Source organism: Lepus europaeus, chromosome X (genome assembly GCF_033115175.1).
Source record: "Lepus europaeus isolate LE1 chromosome X, mLepTim1.pri, whole genome shotgun sequence".
Lineage (NCBI taxonomy): Eukaryota > Metazoa > Chordata > Mammalia > Lagomorpha > Leporidae > Lepus > Lepus europaeus.
Window position 1 is genome coordinate 110,748,473 of NC_084850.1, and position 12,614 is coordinate 110,761,086.

General features: G+C 39.5%; 1 protein-coding gene across 8 annotated transcripts in view; it reads left to right on the forward strand.

Annotated features, from left to right (window-relative positions):
* RPGR (retinitis pigmentosa GTPase regulator) overlaps positions 1-12,614 on the forward strand; it is an 80,149-nt gene that overhangs the window by 31,733 nt on the left and 35,802 nt on the right. For all 8 annotated transcript variants that reach the window (XM_062183308.1, XM_062183307.1, XM_062183311.1 and 5 more), the window contains exons 12-13: positions 10,654-10,751; positions 11,430-11,495. In XM_062183308.1, the coding sequence (XP_062039292.1) occupies positions 10,654-10,751; positions 11,430-11,495 (164 nt within the window). The remainder of the gene's footprint in view (positions 1-10,653; positions 10,752-11,429; positions 11,496-12,614) is intronic.

Genomic DNA, 12,614 nt, shown 5'->3' on the forward strand with positions numbered 1-12,614 from the left:
ACTGCAGGCAGTGGCTTTATCTGCTACGCCACAGTGCCGGCCCCAATGGGAATTTTTGAAGCACATTTTATCCTAGTAGAGATGTAGCAGTAGTCCAGGAGAGCTTGATAGCATAAGAGGATAGAACCAAAGGTGCAAAAAGCTCCCAAAAGACAGGAGGGGCTAGTATTCAGAAAAGACTCTGGTAATAGAAAAGACACATCCTACATTTTATTTTTTAAAATGTTTTTAGAAAGCTTTTGTTTAATAAATAGATATTTCATAGGTTTTGGAATATAGCAGTTCTTACCCCTATACCTGCTGTCTCACCCTCACTCCTGTCCCACTTCCTACTCCCTCACCCATCCCATTCTTCATTAAGATTCATTTTTAATTATCTTTATATACAGAAGATCAATTCTATACTAAGTAAAGGTTTCAACAGTTTGCACCCACACAGACACACAAAGTATAAAGTACTGTTTGAAGACCTGTTTTACCGTTAATTCTCATAGTACTACTCATTAAGAACATAGGTCTTACATGGGGAGCAAGTGCACAGTGACTCCTGCTGTTGATTTAACAATTGACACTCTTATTTATAACGTCAGTAATCACCCGAGGCTCTTGTCATGAGCTTCCAAGGCTATGGAAGCCTCTTGAGTCCACAACCTCCGACCTTATTTAGACAAGGCCATAATCAAAGCAGAAGTTCTCCCTTCCCTTCAGAGAAAGGTACCTCCTTCTTTGATGGCCCCTTCTTTCCACCGGGATCTCACAGAGATCTTTCATGGAGGTCATTTTTTGCCGCATTTCAGGCTTTCCGTGCCTGAAGTGCTTTCATGGGCTTTTAAGCCCCATCTGAATGCCTTAACAGCTGATTCTGAGGCCACAGTACTCTTTAGGGCATTAGTCATTCTATTGGTCTGCTGTGTGGCCTGCTTCCCATGTTGGATCATTCTCTCCTTTTTAATTCTATCTATTATTATTAGCAGACACTTGGTCTTATTTATGTGATCCCCTTGACACTTAATCCTATCTTTATGATCAGTTATGAACTTAAACTGATCACTTTAACTAGTAAGATGGCGTTGGTACCTGCTAACTTAATGGGATTTGGAATCCCATGGCAAGTTTTTAGCTCTACCCTTAGGGGTAAGTCCGAGGGAATGTGATCAACTGTACAACTCCTCCTTCTCTTATTCCCATTCTTATTTTTAACAGGAATCAATTTTCAATTGGGTTTAAACACCTGAGAATAATTCTGTGTTTAATAAAGAGTTCAACCAATGGTATTAAGTAGAAAAAGAAAATACTAAAAAGAATAAAATAGTAAGCTGTTCCTCAACAGTCAGGTCAAGGGCTGATCAAGTCATTGCTTCTTATAGTGTCAATTTCACTTCTACAGGTTTCCTTTTAGATGCTCAGTTACTTGTCGCAGATCAGGGAGAATATATGATATTTGTCTCTTTGGGACTGGCTTATTTCACTCAGAATGTTGTTTTCCAGATTCCTCCATTTTGCTGCAAATGACCAGATTTCATTATTTTTACTGCTGTGTAGTATTCCATAGAGTACATATCCCATAATTTCTTTATCCAGTCTTCCGTTGGTGGGCATTTAGGTTGATTCCATATCTTAGCTATTGTGAATTGAGCTGCAGTAAACATTGAGGCGCAGATAGCTCTTTTGTTTGTCAATTTAATTTCCCTTGGGTAAATTCGAGGAGTGGGATGGCTCGGTCGTATGGTAGGGCTATATTCAGATTTCTGAGGTATCTCCAAACTGTCTTCCATAGTGGCTTTACCAGTTTGCATTCCCACCAACAGTGGATTAGTGTGCCTTTTTCCCCATATCCTCGCCAGCATCTGTTATTTGTTGATTTCTGTATGAAAGTCATTCTAACGGGTGAGGTGAAACATCATTGTGGTTTTGATTAGCATTTCCTTGATGGCTAGTGATCCTGCACATTTTTTCATGTGTCTGTTGGCCGTTTTGATTTCCTCTTTTGAAAAATGTCTGTTTAGGACCTTGGTCCATCTCTTGAGAGGGTTGTTTGTTTTGTTGTGGTGGAGTTTCTTGATCTCTTTGTAGATTATGGTTATTAATCCTTTATCAGTTTCATAATTTGCAAATATTTTCTTCCATTCTGTTGGTTGCCTCTTCACTTTCCTGACTGTTTCTTTTGCTGTACAGAAACTTCTCAATTTGATGTAATCCCAGTTGTTATTTTGGGCTTTGGCTGCTTGTGTCTCTGAGGTCTTTTCCAAGAAGTCTTTGTCTGTGCCCATATCCTGCAGGGTTTCTCAAATGTTCTCTAATAATTTGATGGTGTCAGGTTGTAGATTTAGGTCTTTAATGCATGTTAAGTGGATTTTTGTGTAAGGTGTAAGGTAGGGGGCTGGCACTGCGGCTCAATAGGCTAATCCTCCGCCTGCGGCGCTGGCACACCGGGTTCTAGTCCCGGTCAGGGCGCCAGATTCTGTCCTGGTTGCCCCTCTTCCAGGCCAGCTCTCTGCTGTGTCCCAGGAGTGCAGTGGAGGATGGCCCAAGTGCTTGGGCCCTGCACCCGCATGGGATACCAGGAGAAGCACCTGGCTCCTGGCTTTGGATCAGCATGATGTGCTGGCTGCAGTGCTCTGGCCATGGCGGCCATTGGAAGGTGAACCAACAGAAAAAGGAAGACCTTTCTCTCTGTCTCTCTCTCTCACTGTCCACTCTGCTTGTCAAAAAAAAGGTGTAAGGTAGGGGTCTTGCTTCATACTTCTGCATATGGAAATCCAGTTTTCACAGCATCATTTGTTGAATAGACTGTCCTTGCTCCAGGAATTGGTTTTAGCTGCTTAATCAAATATAAGTTTGTTATAGATGTTTGGATTGATTTCTGGTGTTTCTATTCTGTTCCATTGGTCTATCCATCTGTTTCTGTACCAGTACCAGTCTGTTTTGATTATAACTGCCCTGTAGTATGTCTTGAAATCTTGTATTGTGATGCCTCCAGCTTTGTTTTTGTTGTATAAGATTGCTTTAGCTATTTGGGGTCTCCTGTGCCTCCATATGAATTTTATCATCATTTTTTCCTGAGAAGAATGTCTTCGGTATTTTGATTGGTATCACATTGAATCTGTAATTTGCTTTTGGAAGAATGGGCATTTTGATGATATTGATTCTTCCAATCCATGAACATGGAAGATTTTTCCATTTTTTTGTATCTTCTATTCCTTTCTTTAAAATTTTGTAATTCTCATCATAGAGATCTTTGACAACCTTGGTAAAATTTATTCCAAGGTATTTTTTTTTTTTTTTGGCCATTTTGAATGGGATTGATCTTAGAAGTTCTTTCTCAGCCATGGCATTGTCTGTATATACAAAGGCTGTTGATTTTTGTGTATTTATTTTTTATCATGCTACTTTACCAAATTCTTCTGAGTTCCATTAGTCTCTTAGTAGAGTTCTTTGGATCCCCTATATAAAGTATCATGTCATCCGAAAATATGGATAGTTTGATTTCTTCCTTCCCAATTTGTATCCCATTGATTTCTTTTTCTTGCCTAATGGCTCTGGCTAAAACTTCCAGTACTATATTGAATAGCAATGGTGAGAGTGGACATCCGTGTCTGTACCAGATCTCAGTGGAAATGCTTCCAACTTTTCCCCATTCAGTAGGATGTTGGCTGTGGGTTTTTCATAAATTGCCTTGATTGTGTTGAAGCATGTTTCTTCTATACCCAATTTGCTTAGCTTTTTCATCATGAAAGGGTGTTGTATTTTATCGAATGATTTTTCTGCATCTATTGTGATAATCATATGGTTTCTGTTCAGCAGTTCGTAATGTGCTATATCACATTGATTGATTTGCGAATGTTGAACCATCACTGCATACCATGGAAAAATTCCAATTGGTCTTGGTGGATGATCTCTCTGATGTGTTGTTGGATTCTGTTGGCTAGAATTTTGTTGAGGATGTTTGCATCTACGTTCATCAGGGAAATTGGTCTGCAATTCTCTTTCTCTGTTGTGTCTTTTTCAGGGTTAGGAATTAAGGTGATACTGGCTGCATAAAAAGAATTTGGGAGGATTCCCTCTCTTTCAATTGTTTAGAATAACTTGAGAAGAATTGGAGTTAGTTCTTTAAATGTCTAGTAGAATTCAACAGTGAATCCATGCGGTCCTGGGCTTTTCTTGGTTGGGAAGGCTTTTATTCCCGATTCAATTTCCATGTTTGTTACGGGTCTGTTTAGGTTTTCTGTGTCTTCATGGCTCAATTTAGGTAGGTTGTATGTGTCCAGGAATCTATCTATTTCTGCTAGGTTTCCCAGTTTGTTGGCATACAACTCTTTGTAGTGATTTCTGATGACTCTTTATTTCTGTGGTGTCTGTTGTTACATTCCCCTTTTCATCTTTAATTTTATTGATTTGGGTCTTCTCTCTCATTTTTTTGGTTAGTTGTGCCAATGTTGTGTCAATTTTTTTTATTTTTTCAAAAAAACAGCTCTTCGTCTTGCTGATCTTTTGTATTTTTTTATTCAATTTTGGTTATTTCTTCTCTAATTTTAATTATTTCTTTTCTCCTATTAGTTTTGGGTTTGGTTTGCTGTAGCTTTTCTAGATCCTTGAGATGTATTGATAGCTCATTTATTTGGTGCCTTTCCAGTTTCTTGATGTAGGCACCTATTGCCATAAATTTTTCTCTTAACACTGCTTTTACTGTATCCCATAAATTTTGATATGTTGTGTTGTCATCTTCATTTGTTTCCAAAAGTTTTTGATTTCTTCTGTGACCCACTGTTGATTCAGGAGATGTTATTTGGTCTCCATGTGTTTGCATATACTCCAGGGATTCCTGAGTTGCTGATTTCCAGCTTCTTTCCATTGTGGTCTGAGAAGATGCATGGTATGATTTCGATTTTTTTGAATTTGCTGATAATTGTTTTATGGCCTGTTATGTGGTCAATCTTAGAGAAAGTTCCATGCACTGATGAGAAGAATGTGTATTTTGAACCTGTAGGATGAAAACTTCTGTAGATATCTGTTAGGTCCTTTTAGTCAATAGTGTCGATTAAATCTGCTGTATCCTTGTTGATTTTCTGACTTGTTGATCTGTCCATTGCTGAAAGTGGATTATTGAAGTCCCCCAATACTATTATATTGGAGTCTAAGTCTCCCTTTAAATCCCTTAACATCTCTTTTAAATAGCCAGCTGTCTTGTAATTAGATGCATATATGTTTATAATAGTTACATCTTCCTGTTGAATTGGTCCCTTAATCATTATATAATGCCCTTCTTTGTCTCTTTTTAACAGTTTTTGTGTTAGTCTATTTTGTCTGATGTTAAGATGGCTACACCAGTTCTTTTTTTGGTTTCTATTGGCATGGAATATCTTTTTCCATCCTTTCACTTTCAGTCTGGGTGCATCTTTGTTGGTGAGATGTGTTTACAGGCAGCAAATAGATGGATTGTTTTTTAATCCATTTAACCAGTCTGTCTTTTAACTGGGGACTTGAGGCAATTTACATTCAAGGTGACTATTGATAAGTAATAACTTTGCTCTGCCATTTCAAAAAATATTCCTAATATGTACTTTGAACTTCCTTTGATCTTTTACTGAAAGATTTTCTTCCTTTACCTTCTTTTTAAGTGATAACCATGTTTCTGCATGCAACACATCCTTAAGCAGCTTTTGCAGGGCTGGACGAGTGGTGCCAAATTCTTTCAATTTCTGTTTGTTATACAAGGTCTTTATTTCACCCTTCATTCACAAATGAGAGCTTTTCAGGGTATAAAATTCTGGGATGACAGGTTTTTTTCTCTTGAGACTTAACTATATCTCATCATTCTCTCATAGCCTGTAGGGTTTCTGATGAGAAATCCACTGTGAGTCTAATTGGAGATCTTCTGAAAGTACCCTGGCATTTCTGTCATGCACATTTTAGAATCTTCTCTTTATCTTTCACTGTGGTGAGTTTGATTACAATGTGTCGTGGCGAGGATCTTTTCTGGTCACGTCTATTGGGAATTTTGTGTATTTCCTGTACTTGGATGTCCTTTTCTTTCTCTAAACCTGGGAAGTTTTCTGCTATTATTTCACTTAGGCCTTCTAATCATTTCTCTGTCTCCATGCCTTCAGGAACTCCTAGAACCCGTATGTTGGGTTTTTGTATAGTATCCTGAAGATTCCCAACAGTGCTTTTTAGTTTTCTAATTTCTTCTTCTTATCTTTGGTTTGACTGTATACTTTCCTGTGTTTTGTCTTCTAAGTCCAGTATTCTCTCTTCTGCTTCACTGATTCTATTTTTAAGGCTCTCCACTGTGTTTTTTATTTCTTCTATTGAATTCTTTATTTCATTTTGATTTCTCTTTAAGATCTCAAATTCATGTTATATTGAATTCTTCATTTCATTTTGATTCCTCTTTAAGATCTCAATTTCATGGGAGAAATGTTTTTTTGACAGGCAGAGTTAGAGAGACAGAGAGAAAGGTCTTTCTTTCCGTTGGTTCACCCCCCAAATGGCCGCTATGGCCGGCGCGCTGTGCTGATCCAAAGCCAGGAGCCAGATGCTTCCTCCTGGTCTCCCATGCGAGTGCAGGGCCCAAGCACTTGGGCCATCCTCCACTGCACTCCTGGGCCAAAGCAGAGAGCTGGACTGGACAAGGAGCAACGGGACAGAATCTGGTGCCCCAGGGAGAAATTTTCTTTCATGTCCTGCAAAGATTTCAGTAGTTCATGCATTTGCTTTTGATTACTTCTGTGTAATCTTATGATTAATTTTTTGAGTTCCATTTCTTGCATTTCTTCTATCTCATCGTCTTCACAATCTAGTATTGTAGTGTCATATTCTTTTGGGGGCATCATGTTGTCTTCCATATTCTTGTTTCTTGGATTGCTGCGTTTGTTATTCGGTATTTGTGGAAATACCCGTTGGTTTGTTCTTCTCCCCTCACCCCCCACTATGGCAGCTTTTATTATAGTACTATGACTCTCTGGATAAGTGGAATGTCTGCTTTCAGTGAATCTCTAGAGGCTTGTAGTGGGTGTGGCCAGAGAGCTCTGTTCAGTTCTCCAGGGTTAAGGGCATGCCTAAGGTGACACACCCAGGTTTGGCATGGTAAAACTTCTCTTTCTCTCTCTCTCTCCCTTTTTTTTCAATCAGAAGGGAGGTATATTATGCTTAGCTGAGGTCCTCTCCTCAATGGAGACCGGTGCCTGAGCACTAGTCCCAGTGTGTATAATATTCATACACTCTGTCCCAAGGACTACACAAAGGATCTTTGCATTCTTCAATGTAAGTTCAGATTCCCCAGCAATGTCTCTCACCAGGTAACCAGGAACCCCTGAGCTTATGGTGTCTCCCACTGAGACTGCTCAAAGTCCCAGACACACCATGAGTCCTCCCAAATACCCTCAGTTTTTTTCACAGTCCTGGTTCAGCAGCTTCACACAGTCATAAGCTCCTAGCCTCCTGTTAGTTCTCCCCATCAGAGTCAGGAGTCTCCGCTCAGCTGTATGCTGGGTGCAGAGACAAGCTGGCGCAGCTGTTACGTATGTCTGAAATGTCGCCTGCTCTATCAACTTGTTACAGTACGCCATTGTAAAGTGATTGGGAGCCGGCGCCGCGGCTCAATAGGCTACTCCTCCACCTGTGGCGCCGGCACACTGGGTTCTAGTCCCGGACAGGGCGCCAGATTCTGTCTCGGTTGCTCCTCTTCCAGTCCAGCTCTCTGCTATGGCTCAGGAGTGCAGTGGAGGATGGCCCAAGTCCTTGGGCCCTGCACCTGCATGGGAGACCAGAAGCACCTGGCTCCTGGCTTTGGATCAGTGCAGCCATTGGGGGGTGAACCAACGGCAAAAGGAAGACCTTTCTCTCTGTCTCTCTCTCTTATTGTCCACTCTGCCTCTCAAAAATAAATAAATAAATAAATAAATAAAGTAAAGTGATTGGGGAGAGAGAAACGTGTCCGTCCCATCTTTTTTTTCTCTCTCTCCCTCTTCTAGTTTGGCTGGTACACTTTCCCCCCATGGGGCTCCAAGCCTTGTTCCCTCTGGGCTCTTCCTGCCGCTTTTTTGCCAGTGGTTTGGGCTGCTGCAGTCTGGTCTCACCTCATTTTCCAGCACTGGGACATAGGCTTTCGGCTGTTGGAGTCCCGAGCCATGGGTGCCCACGACATCCACGTAGGCCCACCATGTCCATCTAATTTCAGTAGAGTTTCCTCTAGTGTTTTTTCCCTAACTTCCCTGAGACTACACTATCTCCACTTTTTTAAAACTATCTTCTCCTGGGATACAGCAGTAAGCTCCCTCCTTACCCTGCCATCTGAAACCTTTCACATTCTGCATTTTAAAAGAAAAATGAGAACTTGGATAGAAATATATGTAATTGTGTACATTTGTTGGTGAAAAGGCCATAATACTGTACAGCTTTTTAGAAAAAAAAAGTTTGCTGACCTCTGATTTTGATCAGTCTAATTTAGTGTAAAGAAGATAGACTATGGAGTCTCACAAACCTGAGACTGACACTGTGCACCAGAAAGGTTACCAAAGCTTAATTTCCTCATTCATAAAACGAGAATGTAATACTTGTTGTGGATTAACCTAATGTATGTAAAAGCGTATTTTCCTGGCATATGGTTAGCCTTCCTGGCAAGCTTCTTTGTCCTGTGCCTTGTTCCTAATCTTTTGCAGACTACTGTTCTATTGCTTTACTACAAATGGGCCTCACTTTCTTTCCCTTTATCTGTACCTTGCAGAATTCTATCCATTCCTATATACATCACCTCAGTGAAGCCTTTCCTGATCCCCAGCATTTAGATATTATTTCTTTTTCTCCTATATTGTATTTTATATTTTTAAAAAAGATTTATTTATTTATTTATTTGAAAGTCAGAGTTACACAGAGAAGGAGAAGCAGAGAGGTAGGGGCCTTCCATCTGCTGGTTCACTCCCCAGATGGCTGCAATGGCCAGAATTGAGCCGATCTGAAGCCAGGAGCCAGGAGCTTCTTCTGGGTCTCCCATGTGGGTGCAGGGACCCAAGGACTTGGGCCATCTTCTGCTGCTTTCTCAGGCCATAGCAGAGAGCAGGATAAGAAGTAGAGCAGCCAGGACTCAAACCGGCTCCCATATGGGATGCCAGAACTGTAGACTGCGGCTTTACCCACTACACCACAATGCCGACCTCATGTATTTTCTTCTAGACTATAAATTCATAAGGAATTAATAACTGCTGTAATTGCTAATTCTTCATTGATCCTATAATCTATGTATATCAAAACATGTGTTGTATACTTTAAATATAGGCACTAAAAATAAAAAAAAATATTAACAATTACTTAAGTTGCTATCTCCACATACTACCTTTCATGGAGTAAACACACAATGATTACTTACTCATTTAGCTGAATGGCGGTTTTTTAAAAGATTTATTTATTTATTTGAAGGACAGAATGATAGAGACAGAGAGAGGGGAATCTTTCTTCTGCTGGTTCACTCCCCAAATGGCCTCAATAGCCTGGGATGGTCCAGGCTAAAGTCAAAGGCCTGTAACTCCATCTCGGTCAGGTGGCAGGGGCCCAAGTACTTGAGCCATCTTCCCTTGCTGTGTCAGGTACAGTAGTAGGGAGCTGATCAGAAGTGGAGCAGCTGGGACTCAAACCCACACTCCAGTATGGGATGCTGGCATCTCAAGCAGTGGCTTAACCTGCTGCACCACAGTACCAGCCCTTACTGAATGGATTTGTAAAAGAGAATATTGGCATTTTTAGTGAAGACTTCACTAAAGAGCTCTCCTTAAATAAATGGACAGGTGATCAGTCAGAGGATAGTGAGGAATTGAGAAAAATGTAGGGTCAAATAAAGCTTTTGATTTTTAATTATCTGTTTTATCTTACAATTATCTGTGAAAGGTTCCAGGTGCTGGTGCTAGTTTTCTGTTGTTACATGACCCCAAAAATTAGCAGATTAAAAAAACATACAAACATCTATTATTCCACACACTTTGAGAGTTAAGAATCCAGGAACAGCATAGATGTGCGGTTCTGGCTCAGAGTCTTTCATAGAGTGGCAGTCACACTGTCGTATGGGACTACAGATTATCTGAAGGCTTCACTGGAGCTGGAGGATCCACTGCCAAACTCATTCATATGGCCATTGGCAGAAGCCTTCACTTCCTCACCATATAAGCTTCTCTATAGAGATGCTCAAAACATGGCTTCCCTCAGGGCAAGTGCTCCAAAAGAAATGAGAAAGGGGAAGAACAAACATGTACAATGAAGACAAACTACAGTGACATCACACTTGTCTCCTTTATTGTATTGGCCATACATATACAAACCCACCTGGTATAAAATGCAAGGGTATCTATACAAGGGTGTGAATACTAAGAGAATGTGGGTCATCAGGCCTCTTCTTGGCACTAGCCTTCAGTGCTTATCTCAAAGGAATAGTGTTTGCCTTTCCTTACGAATGAAGCAATTGATATCAAAGTTTTTAAACTTTCAAAAAGAGATTTTAATATGTTATGACTGAATGAATCCTATTGCATTCCTGGAAATGAGGTAAAAGGACCTTTAGTGAAAATTATACGTGTACTTCCTATTACAGAAAAATTTGTTTTCTGTCCAGTTCTCTTTTACTTTTCTGTTGAAATATGAATTTTCTTTTTTCTTTTAATCACTCAGATTATTTTCAAGATAAAATGACCAGAGAGAGCATGACAAAAATTTCATCTGCAGCAGATTTGGAAAGCCTTGGAGAAACTAGTGATATTTTAAATATGGTAACAACTTTCTGCCTGTCTGTATGGGTTTGAATTTTATTTCATTATGAATATACATGTATCTACCCTTTTTATACCCAATACATAAAAGACTACTTTTTAAAAAAAGATTTATTTTATTTATTTGAAAGACAGAGTTACAGAGAGAGAGAGAGACAGAGAAAGGTCTTCCATCCACTGGTTCACTCCCCAGATGGCCGTAACGGTTGGAGCTGCGCTGATCTGAAGCCAGGAGCCAGGAGCTTCCTCCAGGTCTCCCATGCAGGTGCAGGAGCCCAAGGATCTGGGTCATCCTCTGCTGCTTTCCCAGGCATATTGAGCAGGGAGCTGGATTGGAAATGGAGCAGTTGGGACACGAACTGGCGCCCATATGGGATGCTGGTGCTGAGGGCAGGGCTTTAACCCACTGCGCCAAGCATCAGCCCCAAAAAAGACTACTTTTTATTTTTGTTTTTTGCTTGTTTATAAACCCACTTTATTGAGGTATAATTCACATACAATAAAATTCATTTCAATCCCCAGATCATTAGTATGACAGTTGAGAATAGATTATCTTAGAATACTGGACTATTTTATACTTGTTTTATTTATATATATGCTTATTTATTTAGAATGTATAAATATATCATCATCAATAGTTTTTATTCCTTTTAGAGCATACATTTATGTTTATTTCAGACACATATGGTGAGCCTGAATTCCAAAGACAAGTCATTGAAATTATCACCAGTTCAAAAACGAAAGGTATAACAAGAATTTTTTTCGGTATGGTAGGTAAAAACACTCTAAAATTATTTTTTCTTTGAAACATTTCTGGAAAGAACACGAGAAAGGTAAGTATTCACTTCCCATCAAGTTTGGAGAGCCTTTGTTTCTTTCAGCAGCCATTTGGTTATTTGTAACATCTTTCATGGGCCATACAAAATCATCAGTTTAAAAATTAGCCTGCTATAGATTTATTGAATTTCAAGTCCCACCTGCAGTTTCCCTGGCAAGACCAGACCAAATGATTTTGCAGGCTTTATATAAATGGCTGTGGGCCGGATGTTCCCCATTGCTGCTTTAGACCTTAAAAGACAAAGGAATACAATGTAGATTACCTCTATTTTGGCTTGTTCAGTTGGTGTGTATTTTCTGTAATGCACTAAGTATAATAGAATTCTATTGCAAACATTTGGTCTTTAGGGTCACTAGTTATAGTAGCCCTTGTTTTCTTCTTGTGGAACAACAAATTATGATTAGAATTCTTATGTATAGGAAGATGCTGATGTTCGTTAGAGTGGCTTTCTGGTTTTGGCTGAGTGTGACTTTCAGGGGGTTATTAAGGATTTTACTGGCTGATACTTAAATCTTTTCTAGCTCTATAATTTTGTGATTTTAGCAAAAAAATATTTGACAACAGCTTTCCCAATTTTGCGATTGGGTTTTAATTTGTCAAGGAATTGACAGTATAAAAACATCATAAAACACTTGCAAATTAGTCAGAAATTGTTCATGGGTGAGAAAGAGAGACCTTTTGTGAATAAGTAATAGCAAGAGAAATAGTCTGTACTTTTCACAACTCTGGGGAGATAAAAACCTACGATGCAATCCTTTGCTTTTCCTGGCTTTAAGGACCACTGGGATAAAAGGATGAGGAGTTTAGGAAACAAATTTTAGTGCTCCTTTTAAGCTGATACATATTTTATTCTCATACAGTCCTTTTATTTCTTTATTTCTTTTCTTTCTTTCTTTCTTTTTTTTTTTTTTTTTTTTTTTTTTTTTTTTTTTTGACAGGCAGAGTGGATAGTGAGAGAGACAGAGAGAAAGGTCTTCCTTTTTGCCGTTGGTTCACCCTCCAATGGCCGCTGCGGCTGGCGCATC